This window comes from Lepidochelys kempii, chromosome 4, assembly GCF_965140285.1.
Source record: "Lepidochelys kempii isolate rLepKem1 chromosome 4, rLepKem1.hap1, whole genome shotgun sequence".
Taxonomy (NCBI): Eukaryota; Metazoa; Chordata; order Testudines; family Cheloniidae; genus Lepidochelys; species Lepidochelys kempii.
The window spans coordinates 11,005,425-11,028,376 of NC_136383.1; the positions used below are offsets into that span (position 1 = coordinate 11,005,425).

At 38.7% G+C, this 22,952-nt stretch overlaps 1 protein-coding gene across 1 annotated transcript; it reads right to left on the minus strand.

Annotated features, from left to right (window-relative positions):
* Positions 1 to 1,136: 1,136 nt before the first annotated feature.
* On the minus strand, positions 1,137 to 19,914 carry LOC140909926 (albumin). The gene is made up of 15 exons (XM_073340016.2): positions 19,830 to 19,914; positions 18,391 to 18,451; positions 17,303 to 17,435; positions 15,980 to 16,194; positions 15,108 to 15,240; positions 13,591 to 13,688; positions 11,276 to 11,405; positions 10,122 to 10,336; positions 9,650 to 9,782; positions 7,761 to 7,858; positions 7,241 to 7,379; positions 6,364 to 6,587; positions 4,342 to 4,474; positions 2,994 to 3,057; positions 1,137 to 1,217 (listed from the first exon to the last, which is right to left on the minus strand). Exons 1-14 carry the CDS (start codon positions 19,912 to 19,914, stop codon positions 3,004 to 3,006), a joined length of 1,851 nt encoding a protein of 616 aa, XP_073196117.2. The 3' UTR covers positions 1,137 to 1,217; positions 2,994 to 3,003.
* Between the last annotated feature and the right edge of the window lie 3,038 nt (positions 19,915 to 22,952).

Here is a 22,952-nt window from a genome sequence, read left to right on the forward strand (position 1 = left end):
TAATGATTTGTGCTCAAACTCATGGAACTTTCAGGATTCAGCAACACTTTTTCGTGACTACCTTGTGGTTGTATACATAGTCTTAAATACAGAATCACATGAAGCCATGAATAATAGTGACCTGGACTCAAGGCTTTCATTCATGAATCGGCTTTTTACATTTTCAACCAGTTCTGCCTTTGTCTCCGAATACCATCTGACTGAACATCTCACTGCTCTCCTGGGCATGTCCTCTGCAGTCTAATCAGGTGAAGAACCAGGGCTTCTGAACTTCAGTCAGGGTCAGTTTTACAGGCAGGTAGTATTGCCCATATTACATGTCAGAGCTGAGGGTCTCCAAAAGAGACATCAGCCTGAACCAGATGGGAAAACATGGGACAGTATTAATATGTACTAGAGGTGTTCTAGTAAATGTACTAACCCACAGCTATTTACTAGAACAATGTAACACTTCAATGGTTTTCAGTCAAACAGAGTTTTGTGACCTCTGTGCAGTGCAAGAGCACTGATTATGGTGTATGTTTTGAATGAGGCATCTCTGAACTTAAAACCACATTTGCTGTCTGTGGCTGTGTTTAAGAGAGAAATATATGAGCTGCAAATCCAGATCTTTATCCAAATTTTCCCCAAGTTTAGGAATATTAGGAGCCATCTTTACTGATGTAAAATGTTTGTTTTGTAAAAGGCCAGATTCTGATAGCTTTATTCATGTTAACTAGACTAGAATGGTTAGACTAGAATCATCTGGTGGTCCCTCCTGACCTGAAACTCCTGATATTCTACATATAGCCTCTTTAGTCAATAGAACAGTTCAGTTAGTGTTACTGACCAGGGTAAGGGTCTCAATATCTGGCCCAAAGTAATATTACAATCATTCATTATAATGATTGTTACACTAAAATTTTACAAGAGATGGAAAAGAAGGGACAAGGGGGATCCATCTCTAGTATGTAAGTGTTACAATATGAAACCATTTGACTATAGGGTGTTGCAAACTTTTTGTATCACAAAATTAATCAAGAGACTAAGACAATGAGGACTTGTTTACAACTTGTACTTATTGTTAACAGCTGAGAAGTTTCTGAAGAATCTGTGGTTCATAAAACATTCAGTATTTTTTTAAACAGCATTCTAAACCACATGTAAGTGTTGTGGGGGCAGGAAGCAAAGTACAGGAGAAGTTGCACAGATGAATTTCACCTTTCTCCATTGGTGACCTGGGTAGAAGGAGAAACAAAAAGGATGACTCGGTAAAACTAAAATGTACATCTAAACCACCAATAATTGTATATGACAGACAGGGTGGGTGAGGTAATATTTTATTGGACCAAGTTCTGTTGGTGAGAGAGACAAGCTTTTGAGCTTAGATAGAGCTCTTCTTCTTTTCCCAAATCTGAAGAGCTATGTAAGCTCAAAAGCTTGCCTCTCTCCCCAAAGAAGTTGGTCCAATAAAAGATATTTCCTCACCCACCTTGTCTCTCTAATATCCTGGACCAACACGGCTACAACAACACTGCACACAATAATTCTGTCTGTCTGATAACCAAAGGTGACACAATCCATTTGTGAAAGTACATGTGTGGTAGTTAAGAGTTCTGTTCACATCATCTGCTTGGTTTTTTTGTTTTGGTTTTTTTAAAAAAAATACAGTTTAAGATCGCAGGATCAGAGCCTCTGTACTCCAAATTATTCACATGCTTAACTTCACACACTAGGTGCTTGATTCTGTACTATTCAAGTCAATCAGAGTTTTCCATTAACTTGAATGTGAGCAGGATCTTGCCCTATGAAATCATTTGGGACTGCTCACATCACAAAGTTAAGCATGTGAGTAACTCCTTGTAGGATTGGGACCATAATGCTTCTCAGTGTTGTAAGTCAGACTTCCATTGTCAGCTCAGCATAGGAATGTCCTGAGCACAGCTACATCTGTGCCAGAAGACCAAGTTAAAGCACAGAGCTCCCCAACTCAGTTAGAGCCTTGATCACGTCCACACAAGTTGTATTTGTGTTCTATCTCCAGTCATGGAACAGGGTTAAGCTACAACCCACATTTAGCCATCTTGTAAAGGGATCAGTAGAGAATCATACTGTAACTATATATGCAGTTGGACAGGTCTACCATGTTTCTACAACTCTATGGATCATGTTGCCGTAATATCTGAACACCTTACAAATATTAATTTATCCTTCTAACATCCCAGTGAGGTACTGTAAAAACTTCTCCCATTTTGCAGGTGAAGAACTAAGGTAAGGAGAGACTGTGACCTGCCCTCAATTTAGGAATAAAAACTGGATTTCCAATTCCTAAATCCCAGTTCAGTGCCTTAACCCCCAAACCCATCCAAAACCATCCATTCTCTCTTGCTTTGATCAATATGCAGTCTTGATGATGGTTGTATGGCTATCGCAACTAACCTATCTGGGATGATTTAGAGGTCCAAATACAAGTCAAAATCATGAATGAGATTTACAGTTCATAGTTTGGGTTTTTCAAAAGAGCCTAAGGGAGTTAGGCACCCATCTCCTTAGGTTCCTTTGAAAATCCCAGCCTGATCTTTGCCCTGGTCTAAAAGGTGAAATGTATGAAAATTACTATGAAGGGTTCTTTGTCAGCATGTATCATTTAGATTAAGAACCCTAGAATTTCAGCAGAATGTTGATTATTCTTCGGATTGGGCTCGCCAAAGTTAGTGAGATGTTCAGTGATGATAAAGGAGTAATTAGGAAACCCCTTCTGAATTTGGGAAGAAAATTTTGGCACATTCTCTGTAAGAGCAAAAACCACATACATAAGGGGCCAGGACCATCTTTTTGTTCTGTGTTTGTACAGAACCCTAGAACAATGGGATACTGGTCAATTAGTAGGCCTCCTAGGCACCATGGTAACACAAATAACAACAAGGGAGATATCTGACATTAAATTATGAGCATATTTGTTCTGAGCAGTTAAATGCACAGAGATCCCAATAGATATATATTGTTGCTGTTACCTGAAATGCTTTAGACTCCGACAATTCCTAAAATGGCTTTAATTTCAGCTATCAGTTTTGGATCCTGGAAAAAGATTACAAATATTTACAAGAGAGAATCAAAGAAAGGAAATTGCATAGTATTTGAGCAGGGAGCTTCTATAAGCTAAATTCTACAGCCTGTGTTACACAGGAGGTTTGACGAGATAATTATAATGGTCCTTGTCCTGAAGGACTGGAAGACCTGTGGCAGTTTGCCTGGGAGAGGCTTGCTGCAAGAGTTCATACTTTATTCTGCAAACTCAAAGTGATAACACGTTTATATAGAAATTTATTTCCAAAAGATTAATATCCTATCTGCCTGTATTATGTCCTTGCATTTTTAATGTACCCACCTATGTGGTATCTGAGTAATGAGAAAAAAATAAAATACGTAATTAGTCTAAAATACCCCAATTCTATATTTCAGTTATACGCTCATATGAACATATTCAATATATGGATGATAATGGAAGTAGCATTAAAGGATAAATCATTACTAAAATTGGATGGGGGACCATTTTAAAGGGAGGGTATGTGTCATGAGAGCCAACTGAGTAATTTAAAATAAGAATATTTGACAAATTTTAATACTTTCTCTGAGTTGTCTGTGAGTCTTAAATTATTTTTCCAATTTCTGTGAATAATTCTTAGTAGGTCGCTCGCAGGTAGCTTTTCCCAAATATTTTATTTTTGAATTTTGAAATTTGAACTGTTTTGACTGGACACAAGTCACGTTGCACACTTCTGTCTCCTGACTGGATAAGCATAAAGCTTAGAACTTGCAGAAATTGCTTTCTGATACTGTTCTCCAATATTTGCTTAAAATTAACAGTCTCTGTGATTGTCTGCCTGAATATTCAGCAAAAGCAAAAATCAAAAGGAGTTGGAGGGCTTAGTCAAAGGAAACTTGTTTAAAAGTTGGAATGAATATCCACAGAACATAATTTGCCCAGCTCTTCCTCTTTCCATGTTATTATTCAGACCTCTCTGCAATTATACAGATGCAGTTTTTATTTGTAATCCTTAAAGCTCCTATTTTGGAAATCCTAGAAGAATCTTTAGCACAAAGGGAAAATGTTGGATGCAAGCTCAAGCAGATTTAAACATATCTTTTAGATTAAATAAATTCTCTATGCATGCATACACACACACACACACGTATGTATATATATTGCTGTAGAGTATATCATCTAGGCAAAATTATTGCTTCTTCACACACAGAGCCATTCTAGGTTGCTGAACATTTGATTAAAATGTATATATTGACATTTTCCATGCGTGCCTTTAATCAAGAATATACCCTCAATACATGAAAATAGTGAGATACCTCTACCCCAAAGCATGCCTCGTGTTGTTCTGCTTTGCAGCACTTTTGTACCATGCCAGTAAAATCTGTTAAGATTTTCTTTAGCTGTTCATCTGTTACAGTGGTCTTTAGTTTAATGAGGTTGACAAGCAATCTGAAACAAACACAAAATACAGCAAAGTAAAATTAATACTAGTTATTGTGACTTGAGTTACCAATTTGTAATATCACATTTCCCTGATTCCTGTGCAGATCCAGGGCCTGTTGTGGCTTTACAATATTCTCCATATGGGCCTGAGCTGATGTTCAGTGAAGTTTAAGGGAGTTTTTCCATTGATTCCAATGGACTTTGGATCAAGCCTAAGTGCGGAATATAATAAAACTATGCAGAGGAAACTTTAAATAACCACCAGCCCTGCTTCTGCCACTCCACCTACAACTCCAGCCTCATGACACTGTTTGTCCACTGCTCCCACAACCACCTTCATCCCTTTTGCAACATTGCCCCTATGTCTGGAATAGACTTCTTGCACAGATTGGCAAAAAGCCACCATCAAAGTCCCTCTTTAAGGCCTAACTCTGCTAGGATAACTATGTGAAACTGGCCAACATAGACCCTTTTTAGTATTCAGAGAAAATAACACCTTACTTAGCATTGCACAGCTATGTATTGGCTCATGCTGAATAACCATGTCCTCTTATTGATGTTATCACTGCCTAAAATCGTTCTCACATGCTGCTGGATCCTAAAGCATAGAAAATTCTTCCTCTTTAAAAAACAAAAAAACTAAGCTATATGACAGGTTTCAGAGTAGCAGCTGTGTTAGTCTGTATTCGCAAAAAGAAAAGGAGTACTCGTGGCACTTTAGAGACTAACCAATTTATTTGAGCATAAGCTTTCGTGAGCTACAGCTCACTTCATCGGATGCTCAGATAAATTGGTTAGTCTCTAAGGTGCCACAAGTACTCCTTTTCTTTAAGCTACATGAGTTGACCGTGAAGTGAATTAACTGGACTATTGGAAATAATTGCTCAAAGTTTCAGTGCAATGGGTCAGATCCTCAGGTGGGGTATACTGGTATAGTCAGTTGACTTACACCAACTGAGAATTTGGCCCACTGAATGCCTACAATTGTGAAAATAGTAGCTGCAAAGCCCTGGCTAGGTATAAAATTCATCACATTAGTAAATGATGATGTGTTGACAAATCGCTGGTAAGACTACCATAGTGCTATTGTAGCAAATGATTCCACACTGTGTATGGAAAATTTTAGAGACAAGGTGTGGGCGAGGTAATATCTTTTATTGGACCAACTTCTGTTGGTGAGAGACAAGCTTTCGAGCCACACAGAGCTCTTCTTTAGGACTGGGAAAGGTACTCCCAGCATCATACAAAATGCATGGTGGAACAGATTGTTTAGAAATGAGCAGTTACAATATGTGCAAGGGACCACTCAAGGTAGAGTGGCCCATTAACACTTAGCAATCATAGGACAAAAAGAGGGGGTTAGCGGGTTACAGATTGTTGTAATCAGCCATAAATCCAGTGTCTCTGTTCAGTCCATAATTTTTAGTGTCTAGCAGAGTAATGAATTGAAGCTCCCAGGCTCGTCTTATGAAGGTGTTGTGCAGGTTTCCTTTGAGGCTGAGGACTGAAGGGTCAGATAAGGAGTGATCGCTTTGTGAAAAGTGTTCACCCACAGGTGATAGTGTGTTTTTTGTGTTTTATCATTTTCCTGTGCAAGTTCATTTTGAGAGCGTAGTGATTGTCTGGTTTCACCCACCTTACGTTTTGCTGTGACTCTGGGAGTACCTTTCCCACACCTGAAGAAGAGCTCTGTGTGGCCCAAAAGCTGGTTTCTCTCACTAATAGAAGTTGGTCCAATAAAAGATACTACCTCACCCACCTTGTCTCTCTAATATCCTGGGACCAACATGGCTACAACTACACTGCATATGGAAAATTATGTTAAACTGTGACTCTCCTTCTCTATCAGAGCTTAATCCTAAAATCTGCTGTGAATTAGCAGACAGACATCTTACGTTAGCTGTTTTATATGCTGTGTTTCAGCAGGAGCAGTGCACAAATCTTCATGGAAGGTGAACAGTTCAGGGGTGAATTGAGGGGGCTTGTAGCTTTCATCAGCTCCCATCTTGGTGAAACATGGTCTCCTGTCAGCATATGAGTCATCACAGCAGTGTGTGACTTTTTCATTTATAGGTGTAGCCTCCTGTCTCATGCACATATCCTGAATCACCACGCTCAGCTGAACAAAGAGGAAGAGCAATAAAACAAGGTTCACAGCACTCTTAGCTTTAATGCTAATAAAAGCAATGCATGTTCCTAATGTTGCAATAGTATAGGCAGGGGTGCTGGCAGCTTTCACTTCTTGTTAAGCAGAGCTCCCATGAAAACAGAATGAAAACATTCAGTCATTCTGGAACTTTTCAGACTTAGACAAGTGATTGTTCTAGACAAAAGTTGCCCTTTCTAAATCATGGTCTCTCCCATTGGGTGCTCTTTGCTAGTTTCACAAGTGGCATCATTTCCTAGCAAGATGAGCCCACTGCCAGATCTAGATCCTTGTTCAGAAATGCCTAAATCTTTAAACTGCTTTCAGATAAAACCTATTTCACATGGTAACCAGCATTTGGGGAGATCATCTCCATTGCAAATGGGGCAGATTTCCACCTATGCATTTGGAAGCCTAACTTTAGGCTTCTATTTAAAAAAAAAGATATTGGCCAATGTCTCCATGAGAGAGCGTACTTTGTACTTCCTCCTTAACAGGATGTTGAACCTTCGAGAACAATATTGCTGCTCTCTCTGCATTTGGGCAGAATACCTAGAGTTGTAAATGTGCAGTACACAGAAAACACATAAAAAAGAAAGCTACAGTAAAGAAAGAAACGTACTCACATGTTCTTCTAAACAAGGTATGTGTCTAGCTTCAGGTTGCTGACAGCACTTGCTACCAGCGGCTGCCATTTTCTTTGAGATTTCAATCAATGTTTCAGGTGACACTTGAGGCATTTTCCTGGTGTAGCGGCCAAGGATACTGAAATAAAAAATATTCTAGCCTGTTCAACTATGAAGAAAATTTTTAAATAAAGCACCTCGATAGGGCTGTTCAATGAAATACAAATATATCGGTCCAAAGCTGAACTAATTTTTTGCATTCTTAGCCGTTGTAACAGAAGCAGCAATGAGTCTACTATTACATACACTATGAAAGCCTACATTCCTGTTCATACCATAACTTCTAAATACTCTTCTTCTTAATTGGAATAATGGCATCGTCTGCACTGCCAGCTGAACAAACGCTAATGGTTAAATTGTACCCTTGTCTTATTCATTTGGGTCTGGAGAATTTCACCTTTATAAAATCCCGAACATTCACTATATAAACATGAAACCACTCCAAAACAAAGAAACATACACTTTTTGGAAGTCATGTTCTCCCAAGCTCGCAAGGAGATCACAGTTAGTTTTTATTATTTCCTGAGTCTCCTGGATGTGACTCCTGAGTTTCTCTTCCTGCAAGTAAATATAATCATTATTAGAGGCAGGTTATTTATCTAAGGCTCTCATTAGAGCGTACACCCAACTCACAAAGGAACTCCTATCTATCCCATTTAGGCCCTTTCTATTCATAAATATTGTATAATTTCTGAGGTACACCTATGGCCCTCATCACCAGTGTGTCTGAGACCCTTGCAATCATTACTGTATTTGTCCTCACAACACATCTGCGTGGTAGGAAAATATTCTCAATATACAGATGGGGACCTGAGTCACAGGCAGCCTAAGTGACTTGCCCAAGGGCATGCACCAAGTCTGTGGCAGACTAGGGAACTGAATGTTATATCCTGAGTCACAGACTACTGCCCTAACCACTCTATCATCCTTCCTCTTGAGAATGACCTTTGACTTGTAGGAACTTGTTCATTATTCAGAATTATTCACTCCTAATGTGAATGTTCATTTAGACAGTATACATCGTATTTCCTCTGTCTATGAACGTTCTTGTGAAAATATTTTTGCTCACACAGACATCTGTGAAAAGTGAACAGAAGGTTCACAAATGCTATAGAAGCAAATAGGTGGGTTTCAAATGGAAAAAAGTGTTTGTGCACCACTTTAGTTTTAGTGCAGTTTTGTCCAGGTTTGCAAAATCATAGCGCCATAGATTTTAAGGATCAAAGAGAATAGTATAACCATTTATTTTGATGTCCTGCCTATCACAAGTATAGAATTTCACCCAGTAATTCCTGCACTGAGTATAATAACTTGTGGTTGAACTAGAGTATATTTTAGAAAGACATCCAATCTTGTTTAAAAGTCTCCAAGTAATTAGCAATCTATTACCCAAGGATGTAAATTCTTCCAATAGCTAATTATTCTCACTGCAAAAATTTGCAACTTATTTTCAGTTTTAAATTTGTATAGCTTCATCTTCCAGCAATTGACTCCAGTAGCACTGTAAAAAGAGCTTATGCAAGTTGTCACCTTCTAACAAATCCACTTCCATTCTGTCTAGTTAGAATGTCTCACTGAATGGTAAACTCTTTGGGAGAGAGACTGTTTATATACATTTGTACAAGGCCTAGTACAATGTGTCCCTGATCCCCACTGGGGCCACTGCCATTGCTGCCATTAGTCCTATTAGGTTAGCATAGGGTTTTGAAAGTGGATTCAAATCCATCCATTGACGGGGGTGGGAGGGGAGGAAACGCTTTGACTTACTACATACAAGATGTCTGGAGTTTTGTTTTATTTTTGTATCTTTTTATTAAACCAATTTAGTGTTAGTAAAAGTTACAGGGCTTTTAACTTTGGAGATCGTTCAATGGATTAAAAAGAGAACAACAAAATTAAAGGCGACATATGTTGTTCTACTAACATGCCTTAACCCTCAATTTGAGGGACCGTTTCTGGAATCACAGAACTATCCATTCTCCGTGTTCACTGAATCTTTAGCCCCTCTGCAGAAGTTAACATATAAGATGTCTCTATGAGGTTGCTTTTTTGAGGGGCATACATGTCCATTAGAACTTAACGATCTCAGTCATTTTACATGGGCTCGGGGTGCTTTATGGAGTTACTCTAATTCTTCATTCATTCATTCCAGAAAACCATAGGTCTTTGTCATGAATGACAAACACAGAAATGCTATGTCATCTATGCAAATCCCAACTAATCCCCTTTATTAATCCCCAGTAAATCCCTAACCATCAGAATCCTATCGGTCACGATCAACTCATGAGAGTTCATCACCAAAACATTCTAATGTTTTCCTGTTATATGTGATTGAACAGTAGAACTTACTGCGTGACTGTAACATTCAGAAGCACTCTCTTTTTTGCAGCACTCTTTCAGGATGGATTCGTAGCCCTTAGCAATCCGCAACAGCATCTGACTAGAGAACTCAGGATGCCTTCTCGAATATTCATAAAGAAATCTGGAACATGAAAACTGCCAACATTAGAGTTTAAGAATGTAGTAGCCTCTACTGGATAGAAAATGGATAGAATTTCAAGATGCCATAAGCGATAGGTCAGCCACTCAAAGAACCAGACAAAGGAATCTCTCCATTATATACTTGATTACAATACTCTGCAGGACAGATCCTCAGGTGGTGTAAAATGACAGTTCAGAGACGTCACCAGCAGGACATCTGGCCCTTTATATTTTAGTCATTTCAAATAAATCTACTTCTGGCCTATCAGTCCCTCTGCGTACATACAAACGTAATGAGCTAAGGCTAGACACAAGAACATGTGACATTTGCTATACGTACTCTGCCATGAAGACATCTTGCCCTGCAGTAAAGGGTTTGCACACCTCCTTGTCTTCTATGTACTTCTTAGCTAGCAAGGGCAAGCCTTCAGGTGTGTCATCAAACTGTGCCCTAACAACACACTCACTTCGTTCCACCACTGGCTTCTCACAACAATCTTTTATTTTACTGGAGAAGAGGTCTTGTTTAGAGCAGATATAGTTCACAACCTCTGCCTGCAAAAGGAATGATACTGTGTCAGTTAAAAGGCCTTTATAAGCAACTACTTATTTTTAGTTTCCCAGTTGCTTTTCTTTTTCCAGTTTTGAGGCCAAAGTCAGAGCTGAGCTTGCCAATTTGTTAAGGAAATGGGAGACTCACTAGAGAGGGGAAACAGTTTTTTCAGGAGGCTACACCAGAAACTCCATTAGGCTGCTTTCTGCCTAGTGAAGAGCAGCCAGAGCTAATGGAGTTCCAGCTGTAGACACTGCTGTCTGCTGAAACATGGTTGGAGCCATGGCAACCCTGGGCCAGCATGGGGTGGTGATGTCCCTTCCTTTGTCATTAGAAAGCTAGAGGGGGTGAACAGTCAGGAGAGTTTGTGCCCACTAGAGCACATGCCTCTCCAGTACCCAGAATAGAACCCGAGATCTCTGAGTCTCCCTGTTTCTCCGCTGTCAGCAACTATCAATGAAACCCACTGGCAAAGTGTCCCATCCCCCAAACTGATTAATGATCTACTACTACTACCATCAGTTACTCCATAAATTCAAGTGGCAGAGGTCTTTGTGGTGAATGGAAAAGTTCCAGTCCAACATGACAAACTATGTTTAAAAAATATTAACATGGAAAAAATAGTATAGTAAGTGTCACATAATTAAAGACTGTATTATAATACATATACACAAGCAGGCCAAATTAAGGTGGCACAGGCAAATTTATTCCTGGCATTTCCTAACTTTTTTGAATGTTTGACTTTGCAACCTTACTGTTCTTTTAATGTAACAGATCCAGAGTTGGTGTAAATTGGCCCAATTTACACTAGCTGAGGATCCAGCTTTGACTTTTTAAGGTGCCAACCAGCGAAGAGTGTATAGGTGTATCATTGTAAGGGAACAGGCAGTGTTCTGATTTTTTCAAATATGTCAATATGAAGCAAAAGCAATGTAACTTACCCTGTCATCTGTACATTCGATCATGTCACCAGCACAACACTCCACATGGACATGTACGATATCCTTTACAATTTTGGAAATCTCTGAAAATGAAGCCTTAGGAAATTTTTGGCTAATTAAAGCAAGAGTACTAAAAAGGGGAAAAATCAGAAAAATGTCTGATTTAAAGCTCTGTATTGAAAATGAAACTTGCAAGTCATTACAATTTAGGTTACTCTAAATCATGATGGATTGGTTTAAATAAAGCAATTTTAAATCATTTATTTTAATCATGACTTAAATCAGCAAACAGAAGAGCTTGAATTAAATCAGTGATTTTCATTTTGTTTTGTATTTGTACTTTTTTAGGGTTTCCACTCTACCCCTAAAGAAAGTCTCATTGGCTGGTAATCATTAAAACATGTTGATTTGTAACCAAATATAGCATTTACACTAAACTTGGTCATCTTCTGACTGACTAGGAGGACACACTTTATCTATACACATTTATTTAAGCAATTATATAGCTAAATGTACATTTAATCAGAAACTTAATTTTCACATTTTTGATTGTTAACAAATGGTGAATGATGCATTTCTTATTTACAAGAAGCTGATTAACTTTGTACTTGTGATTTGTGTCAAGCTCTATTTGGGTGCAAATTCAAATTCAGTTAAATACACAAAAACAGCATTTTACCTTGTTTTTTAGTTAAATAAAACTAATGATTTTAGAACTAGTATATCTCATTCTCTCACACCTCATTTCTGTTCATAGATTGGAAGAGGAAAACAAGCTTTTCTGCTGTTTGTTTGTTTTTGTTTTTTAACTCCCATTGGCTTCTTAACTTTAAATGACTAGTCAGTGAACTGAACTGAAAACAATATTCTCACTGCACCCATAGAAGAGGATTCTGCTGTAATTTCTTAATTAAGTTTTTCAACAAACTGGTTCCAGGGTCTTATATAGTAACTACTACCAGGTGAGTGGCTTGACTTTCTTAAAATCTTGGCAGCAGCCATGTACTGTTTCATATATATTTTATTTAATCTAAATGTTTTAATAGATTGTAATACATTTAGGCTTTAACATAAGATGCCATAATTTCAAATTTAATTTTAAATAGGATTATTTTTAAAAACTTGTATTTAATTTAAATGAAATACAACTTATTTTTTAATCACTGAATTGTATCCACCCTGCTTTAAATTACGCAGGGTTAAGGGAAATATTTCATCACTGGGAGTCTTTAAATTGGTTCCGTGTGTGTGGCTCTTCTAAAACAAATGCACTAGTTCAACTTCAAGGTACTGGGCTACTTGCAGGAATCACTGGGTGTAATCTGTCTCTTCTGTTATGCGGAAAGTTAGACTAGATCATTAGACGGACCCTCTACTGACCTTAAAATCTATAAATCTGAAACTGAACTACAATTCTGCTGGGGACGGGGCTCCCTTCTGTCTTCTGGAACAGGCTCCGGATTCAGGGACTAGCAGAGGAGGGGGGTTGTGGAGCTATAGCCCCCAGTACTGCCCAGCTCCAGCTTCTGGCCTCCAACCTGGGCAGGGCCTCTGGCGGGGGGAGGTAGAGCTACCATTTACCTAAGGAGGAGCAGGGGATTGGATGACGGAGAGGGGCAGGGCCTCAAGGGGAGGTGCAGCCCCTCCAATTTCCAGTCTAGCCCACCTCAGCCATCCACACACCCTCCCCCAAAAGAGGTTGGTGCCGTCCCTGTCCGGATTGATTGATTTTTGTCATTTACAAAAGTGCCCATCACCAAAATCTCCAAGCTATATATATATATATATATATATATATATAAATTTGAAGAAAGGTAGATTAAGAACATCAGAGTCTCTGATTCTGAGGTAAGTGACACCATCCTATGCAACTCCATAGCTGAGCGAACAGTTTGGCAAAATGAATTCTAGAGATGGTTAAATCTGCCTTTAGCCCATGTGGCTAGCCTTTCACTAACATTCACCATTAACGTAAAAAATATCATTCTTCCTTAGTGTGTGTCAATATACTAAAACTAACCCACAATTCTATTAGACATTGAAATCAATGGGAGCTTAGCAGAAGCACAGTAGGAATTGGCCCATAACTGGGAAAACGCTTTCCTGGCCTAATCTTTACACTGGATTTCAGAATGGCTGTCAGAGCTAGTTGTTCCTTCTGCAAAAAGCACCTCCACATGTATTAGAAAGAGGAGCATCAAACTCAGCACATGCAAACAAGTTACTGATTTGTTTTTGATGCTTTTCTCTGATGTGTCTTCAGGTCTTATAACAACCACTCGATTTTTATTCTAAAGTAGGGGTCAGAGACTTACTTTGCCTGGAAAGTTCTTTCTCCGAACTTCTTCAGGATTCCACAGGTGTAGGTGTACTTCTTGCTCAGAAGTAGGACTCTTTCCTTTATCAAAGAAAGCTAGAGTAATAACAAGCACATTGTTAAACGAAATGATCACATTTCATGGATTAGAAAAGAAAAGGCTGGCAGCGCCAGTTTAGAAACACAAAGGGCTCTTTCCTGATTAACTAAAAGTCCAAGCAAACCTAGAGTTCATTAGGCAATCCTTAGCTCCAGCCCTTTATTTTGTGTGTGGGTGTATTGTGCACCCAAATTCTACTACTCGCCTCCTGTGTAAGAAGCACCTTGCTCTGCAAATAGCTCAGTTGATTTGAATGGGACTACACAGCCCTATGCTCGTAGGACTGTATGCTACTCTCTGTGCCACCTACCTGACCCACCACATTGAAATAACTGGGAGTGAATAATCACTGTGTCTGAGTATTAGTAAAGGCAGAATTTAGCCCATAGCATTCTAAAAGTAGGTTAATGGCTAGATCGTAACTTCCCCATAAACTGTATGTCAAGGGAGATACTCTGCTACAGATCCATACTGGTACCAAATCATGAGAGTGCATGCAGTTGAAAAGAAAGCAGAACCAAAGCTGTTAATGTTTCATGTCCTATCTGCTCAGGGCAGGAAGTACAGTGACTGCTTACCCCTGCATGCCTGGACCTAAGGTGTGTCTTACTCCCCCTTGCTCTCCTGTACTGCATGCTGCTCCATCACAGTCTAGACCCAGGCAATAAGCATGTGATTTTTTTCCTAAGGAATGTATATTGCCAATATTTAGTACAGCTGAGCAATAATGATCACGGATTGACAGAATGGGTTGGGAAAGGGATAAAAATCTTGCAAAATTTTTGATGGTAAAAATATATACTCGTATCATGAAATTTCAAAATGTGAAATTTTTCAACCCTCTGTCTGTAACATACTGATTCGTTCATGAGCAGATAGTTTTCTGTGAGAGGTCAGGTAGTATTTATTCAGACGAAGATCAGTTTTCACACACAAACATGCAAAAATGTGATTTCCTTCCCCCCGCCCCCCACCACACACACACACACATTTTGCTGCATGAAGCCACCCACTTTATGAAAATTTCACAAAAAGCAAACTTTCCAGGCAATTAGATGACCTGGAACATAACTATAACTATTTTCATCTAATTTTTATCAATATTTCCCCTGCCATTTTCACACACCACTACATTCAATGCCAGTAATCTGTCATTTGTGTGCATTGCTTTAAAAAAAACAGATTAGTGTATACAGATACGAGGGGGGAGAGAGGCAGATTTTAATTTCAAAATTCCTAGAGATTATTGTAAAAAAATTGACAGAACAAAATTATTTGAAAAATGTTATTAAACAAGATTTGTTTGTGTCCCCTTAAGGTTAAAATTGTTCAATAAACAGAAGTACAGTTAAGAGCAGAAGGAAACTTTTTAATAGTTAGCAATATTTGGTTTTTCACACTGAAAATCTGAATACCTTTCCATCCAAGCAAATGCTAATGGTGGCCTCTTTGCAACAGTGTTCAATTGCATGCTCAACGTCAACAGCCAGAGCAAGGATTGTGGGGGCATAAAGAAATGGGTGCCGTCTTGAGACCTCATAAATGTGACTGAAAAGAAAATGCAAAACAATGTGTGTTACAACCAGCAACAAATAGCCTCTAGTCTATAGAAAGCTTTTATTAAACAATTCTATACTAAAACAAACCAGTTCTAGCTCTGGTAACTACCAATGATACATGCCCAGTTCTCAGCTGTATTGCAGATTTTTGTGTGAACTCCTTACATTTTCAGCTGCTCAGATTTTTGTTAACATTCTTTATTCGTTTATTTATTTGGGGGAGCAAAACTTGCAAAATTCCCTGATTTTTTTTAAAGGGAAATAAACAAAAAAATCCCTTTTAAAGAGGTTTTTGGGGAGAGCAGACTGCAGCTTTTTTCTCTCTCTTTTTAACATTTCCCTGTCTCTCTTCAGTAACAAAATGAGAAAAGGAACAAGGGGAGGGGGGGTGGAAGAGAAATCCAAAAACCAGAAATGAAGGGGGGAAAGGTTTGCCAAAAAGCAAGATTTCAAAGAAAATTCTCAAATGAAAAAATTCAATCCAGTCTAGCAACTACATTCAGTGAAAATTTTCATTAAAATTTCTAATTTTGACCAGCTGTATATTCTAAAAACTGCATAAGTGACCTAGTCGAGTGTTCACAATGTGTGTGTGCAGCGGTTTCCGCACATACACAGAGGCAGTTTTTCTAAAATGTGCTCCTGTGTGGCAGGATAGCACAGGCAGCATGGTGAACACTGCTTTTCTCCACAACTAAAAATATATAATATAAAATCAATGTTCTTACTGTGCCATAAACGACTCTTTGTTTTCTTGGAATGTCTTGCACATTACTTCAGGCTCAGGTCTTTGATATGGAGGAAGGAACCCTGGAGAAGAATGTTTGAATGACAGGAAACACTGATTTCTTTCGGGGTCAGCTTTGCTACAGCAGTTGGCCATTTCGCCATATGCTTGACCAAGCATCTCTATTTTGCAGATTTCATCCAGGACAATAGTAGGCTATAGGGGAAAATACATTGACTAGGGTCAGAGTTAAGGTTGTTCATGGAATGTCTGATGTAAATTTTCAGTCATCTAGATTTTTATAAAATACATCTAATCTGAAAAGAATTAGAATTCATGAGCCAGAATCTCACCTGGTGTACATTGACACAGCTCCATTGACTTAATTAGAGTTTTGCCAATTGAGATCACCTGAAAATCTGGTCCTATATTTATATTACTTTAATTTACCATTTTAATGCTTTATTATTGGGATGGATTCACTGGAGGTTTGACTTAGTAGGCTCTAGAACAAATCCTGATCACCTTATGCAGGTAGCCTCACTGAAGTCAATGAGCATATGTGGGTGAATTTGGGAAGCAATTGTTATTCCTATAGTTAAATATTAATTTGGGCAGCCTTTGAGATGAAGCCATAGGATTCCTGTTAGTTGAATTACCAGTTAGAATGAGCTAGAATACAGTTCCAAACTGGCACATTAACTATAGTGCTGCCTATGAGCATATGTTAATGTGGCTGAGCCCAAGTTGCAAATTTCAGGTCTGGTTCCAAATTTCAAAGCATTCAGAATTCAGGTGTTTTCAAATTGTGATTGACTTGACTGGGCAAGCATCTGTGGAAATTTAATGCACTCAGGCTAAACATTTTCAAAAGTGCCTAAGGGCTAGATTTTCAAAGTTATTTAGGTACCTGAAGATGCATAGATGCTTAGGTGCCTACAACTGGGATTTTCTAAAATGCCTAAGTAAGCTAAATACCTATATGCATTTTAGACACCTAAGCATCTTTGAAAATCTGAGCAAAGACTTAAGACCCCGCATCCCATTGAAAATGAATGGAACATAGGCTTGTAAGTCATTTAGATGCTTTTGGAAATCCCACTCTCAAAATGTAAGAGAATCAAGCACCATGTTTCAGAATATATATACAATGGAGAGTAGCTCGCTAGCAGTATCAAAACCTGAGAGTCTTAAAGTTTTGTGATGAAATACCAATAAGTGATTTTGGTTCAGTATTAAAGATTGCTACTGAGTGCTTTATCATAATGCTGTATTTGCAGTGTAAACAGAGAAGAATCACAATAACAATGGACTCTTTGCCTACCACTGGTTTCAAACACTCCGGGTCCTGCTCATTGGCAACACACTTGTGTGCAAGATCCATGACATCCTTCACCTGTTTAGCTATCTCTTCATAAGGGCACTTGTAGAGATACTGGGCAAATGTGATCAGGGCACTGAAACACAAAGCATATTTGTAAAGATGTAGATAAAGGGGAGAAAAAAACTTCCCTGAAGTGCTAGTCTTCTTCTGGATTCAGAGACTTTGCTGGTATCTTTGGTAACCAGACAGAGAACCACTGAGTGAAAGAGGCAGGCAAGAAGTTTGCTGTAGGCTCAACAAAATTAGTGAGGGCCAGATGTTCCAGGGGCCTCAGTACCAGTGTACACAAACTTGTATGCACTATCGTGCAAATGGCTGAGAGCAAAAACTGTGCATTCAAATGTCAAACAGATGCCTAAACTGAGAAACCACATAATCATATTTCCACAATCAGTATCCTTCCTTGTCCATTCCTCTTCCTAGTATATGGTTTATCTTAACACTTCTCTAGCAAGACCATGACATAGACTATAAGTGCCTCAGACCATGGACTTTTCTTCTGTGTGTTTCCTGGAACTTGTACCCAGCACACCTGTAGGTGCTATAAGTTTATTATTATTGTCATTGTTGAATAATGAGATCTTCTGTTATCTCCATCATGCCTAAAAACCACATAGGTCAAGCTGACTTTTCTCAAATAAACATCCGTTTGATCTATAAATGTGACTCCTTCAGTCATCCAGAGGGAATCACACTACCACACTACTCTTAGGCCCTAGCGGGTCACTGAGGGACTCTGACTAAATCTTGCAAGGAGCAATGTATTGGGTTGCCACAAGGCCAGACAATGATACTGTCGCTCACCCCTGAGCATCAACCAAATGTAGGATTGTGACTGCTTCAGCAAGCAAGTTTTATCCATATATTATCTAACTGGACATTTAGAAGGCTAAAATTTCTGTCACATTCTTTGTTTATATGTCTCGTGTATTCTATTGATTCATCTTGATGGGGTTTTTTGGCCAACTAAAAATGTAAAATGATGAGGATGATTATCACTACAGAACATAACTCGAATGGTCACTTACGCTCCTTTAAAAGTATCTTCTTTTAAATCGTTGAAACGGTGGACAATCTCACTCTTGTGTTCTGAGTGGAAAAAGAAAAGAGAACAATGAGGATCATTTTTTACATTAGCTATGTATAGAATCGTGCCCCTATAGTGAATATATTCTGGGCATTTGGGGTGGGATTTTCAAACATGTTCACCATTAACCTAACTCTTGAACTCTGGCAATTTTCCCACTGATTTCAGTGGGATCGGAGAAAGGCCAATGCTGAGCACTTTAGAAATCCCACCACTTGCTAACCTGCATTTCTGCTAACCCTGTATTCTCCCTCTCTCTAATCTCATCTCATCTGGCCCACCTATTCCACTTGCCATTGGCTACCCTGGCCTCTTACATGTGCTAATCTATCCTAAGTAAAATATTCCCACCATTGGCATTTTTCTGATTTAGTGTTTAACTGCATAAGTATGTTCCTATTTCAAGTATAGGAAATAACTACCATGAGTATGTCTACACTTCAGTATAGACACTACCTGTGCCGACAGGCTGGGTTCTCTCATTTGCATAGATAATCCACCTCCCCAAGAGGTGATAGCTCAGTCAACAGAAGAATTTTTCCATTGACCTAGCACTGTCTACACAGCGACTTAGACTGGAATAACTCTGCCACTCAGGGATGTGGATTTTTCACACCCCTGAGAGACATAGTTATGCCAACCTAATTTTCTGGTGTAGACCAGGCCTATAACTATTGGCAAGTGTGGACTTTCAATGACAACCATTGTACTATTCAAACTGGAGATGAGATGAGGACGATACATTTTGGTTTGGGGATCTGTTGGAAGAGTTTTTATTTTGCAAACTCAAAATTAAAGCCAGGTTGGGTTGGATTCTTGTTCCACTGTATGCAAATCACTATTGTCCTCAGTGAGTGGAAATGTCATATAAAAGATTTCAGTTTGGCCTATCTGCAGTGAATGTAGCTTATGATTATACAGCATTGTTCATTCCAAGGCTCTTTGCAAGGTGTGTGCATAAAGCAATTATTCATCTACCACTGTACTTCATACACCTCTGGGGTGGAACTTGGCAGCCATTCTGCCCTAATAACACTACTCGGTGATTTTTTTGAAGCAGTGAAGAACAATTACGCTAACTGAAAGTAAAAGAGAGACTTTCACTAGATAAAACGTAATTACTACAGGTGTTATCTGGAAGGATATTGCTTCAGGCCTACCTAAGATTATGGGATTTCTACATTCCTTTTTGGGGTGTGATTCTAAGCCTCCTGAAATAAGTGGTAATTGTTTCATTAATTTCCATTGACTTTGGATCATGCCTTTAAAGTTCAGTTATGAAATGGCAAAATTAACTTCAACCAGTCACCAAAACAATTATAAAATACAAGGTTTGCAAAGACAACATGAAAGCAAGTAGCTAATATAGATCTTTCTTACCTGCATCTCTAGCAGATCTTTTCAGATCTCTGGATATACCAAAACTGAAGAGTAAAGTAAAAGAAATAAATGCTAGCCACTTCATGGTTGCAGCTTATTTTTTGGGGATGAATTATTCAGGAATGGTAGAAAGACTGATGGAAAGAGCATTGATTAATATACTCTTCTCAGGCGGTGTCTGTAAAAGATTAACCATACACTAGACACTATCCATTTGGCCTGAAGATTACAAAATGGGAAATATCCTTGCCAAAAATGAATTTGATAAAATTATTTGCTTATGAAGTTTGTTACCTGGAACTTTTTGTTTTGAAGACCTGGTAAATTCATTAGCTTTCCAACACCCAGACAGAAAAAGATTTGTGTAAATTACCTTCTCAAATGACATAAAAGGGATTCAAGGGATCTTATTAATGTATCATTTAGCCTAATCCCATAAACATGCATATTCGTAGCAAATATTTATACAAAAGTGATCTGGACTAATGGTGTACAGATAATGGTTTGGCTAGCTAGGAATATTAAGTTCAGGAATTAATCTGTAATTGCAGCTATCTAATAAACTATTTTGAAATTATTTTTTTTTATAAAAGATGAGATACCAGACTCATCAGGAAGCACAGATGCTTTGCACTGCTCCAATGGCAGACATACACTGGACACTTAAGATGTATTTATGGTTGCTTTGCATGATTAGAGTAGCAGAAAGAAGTCAGATCTGCTGGTGAATCTGATTCTCTATTTGGCTAAAGAAAAATATCACAAGTTGATGTGACACATTGATTGATTGATACATTGATTCCACATTTAATTGGCCCCAGAATTCTCAGAAAAACAAAAACTAAAGATGTGGAATGACATATCCTGTGCTTGTGTTCAGATTCCAGGACACTTATGGAAACAAAGATGACACTGAACCTTAGAATGTACATGTCCCAAGGGAGAAAGAGCCCCATTTCAGACAATGTATCTCTGTTGTCTAGAAGATGGGATTGACCCTTCCCCATTGTGTAGGACCAAATAGCAGCCCACAACTTCTGGGAGATGACCTGAGGTAACATCCACGAGGAAAGCTGGTCAAATAGTAAAAGATGTGAGTTGTGCAGTTTTGACATGAGTTTGAGTTCTACATTTCATGGGTTTGAGTTATTCCTGATGATCTGAACAACTGGCAGAGAGTTGTGAAAATGTTTGCAAGTCACTAGTTTTAACACACATCAAAAAATGATTCATCCCAGGAGTGCTTTATTTCTTATTCACAATTCTCCCATTTTAAAAAATGTCATTCCACTAGTCAGAGAGATTTGGGGCCCAACCATGCAATAGGAATGATGAACAGTGATTGGTTTGCAAAGAGTTTTATGACTGACTGACGCATAGGCTGAAAAATATTTGTCCAAACTATTCAGTGAGTATTTTTGAATAAGAGAGCTAGACTGTCAGATGGTGTAAATTAGCAAAGCTCCACGGTGGGGAATGCAGTGATTTGCACCAGCTGAGGATTTGGCCCATAGTTATTTTAAAATAGGGATCAGTTTATGAATGGAGAAAGGGGATGACCTCATAACAAATATTATCCACAATGAATAATGCAACCATTCATAGCCCGATTACATAACTGACTTTCTACTGGACCTCTCAACCTCTTTGTTAATCACCCTTTAACTTTCCTCCAGTGAAGTGGTAGTCTGACCTAGAGTGGGCAACCCTTTGATTTTGGCTGGGAGGAATGAAATAAGGCACTGGTGGAAACAGCCTTAAGCATATGCAAAGTAGAAAAAGTAGGAGAGTAGCACACATCATGGATAGGCTTGAAAGAATTAGATTTTGTTCAGTAAATGTTGATAAACGTCGACTTCACTGTACAGACACAGCTGACAAAATATGTCCCTCAATAATTATTTAAACTTTCAGATAGGCAAAGGAAGAAAAATTCTCCTTGAAAACTTATTAGAGTTTGATTTATTAAGGCTGTTTACTTTGTATATTTTGACAATTTGTCTTTTAACAATTATGAAGATATAACTTTTTAAGACAACTGTCATTAAATAATGATTGACTGACACCCCCTATTGTCTGACACCTCCCGCCCCCAAAGTCTCCTGCAACTGTGAACATTTAAATCAATAAAAATAAAATGCTGAAAAATAAACATTGAAATTATATAAAAAAAGAAAAGGAGGACTTGTGGCATCTTAGAGACGAACCAATTTATTTGAGCATGAGCTTTCGTGAGCTACAGCTCACTTCATCGGATGCATTCAGTGAAGTGAGCTGTAGCTCACAGAAAACTTATGCTCAAATAAATTGGTTCGTCTCTAAGGTGCCACAAGTCCTCCTGTTCTTTTTGCGAATACAGACTAACGCGGCTGCTACTCTGAAACCTGTCATTATATAAAAAAAGTGATTCTGCCAAACCTAGTCACGGATAAATTTAGTGCTTTCTCTTCAGGATTAACATGATGACTGTGCTAAATGCCCATTTGTACAGAAAAGGTAGGAGCTAAAACAGCCAAGCTACAAGCTCTGTGTAATTCTAATGAATATGATCAGCCTATCAATACATCTTCTCCAGCCTCAATCCCAGTCTGTATGCTTTCCTCTCTCATCCCAAAATGGGACTCTGAGCTATCCCTCCTGCTGGGAGTTTTTAACCCCTTAATCTACCCCCACTATCCAAGTCCCTCCTATGATGGGATGTACCAGGGCTTTTCTGCCCCCTGCTGGCGGCATCACCACCCTGACACACCCACATGGAGTGGGAACATCACCTGGGAAATAGGGGCAGCAAGTTTAGGTCTCCAGGCACTGCCTAGTGAACCACTCAGGCCCTGGTACTGGTGGAACCAACAAGACTTAGTCCTCCAACAGCTGGGAGGAGACCCAGCGGGTGAAATAAGAATGCTTGCCTTTTTATTATGAAATGCTGGGTGGAGCTGGACCAGAACAGAGTTGCTCCCCAGTGCTAACAAAAAACATTCAGGCACTGGTCAGAACCTAATTATTCAATGGCACCTTCAAGTAAAAACCTGTGACAAACTGGCAGTGGTGATGGTGCTGTTTAGAAGGCTAGGTGGCCATTTTTTGTCAAATTTCAATTAACTGTTACAGGAGTAGCAAAGG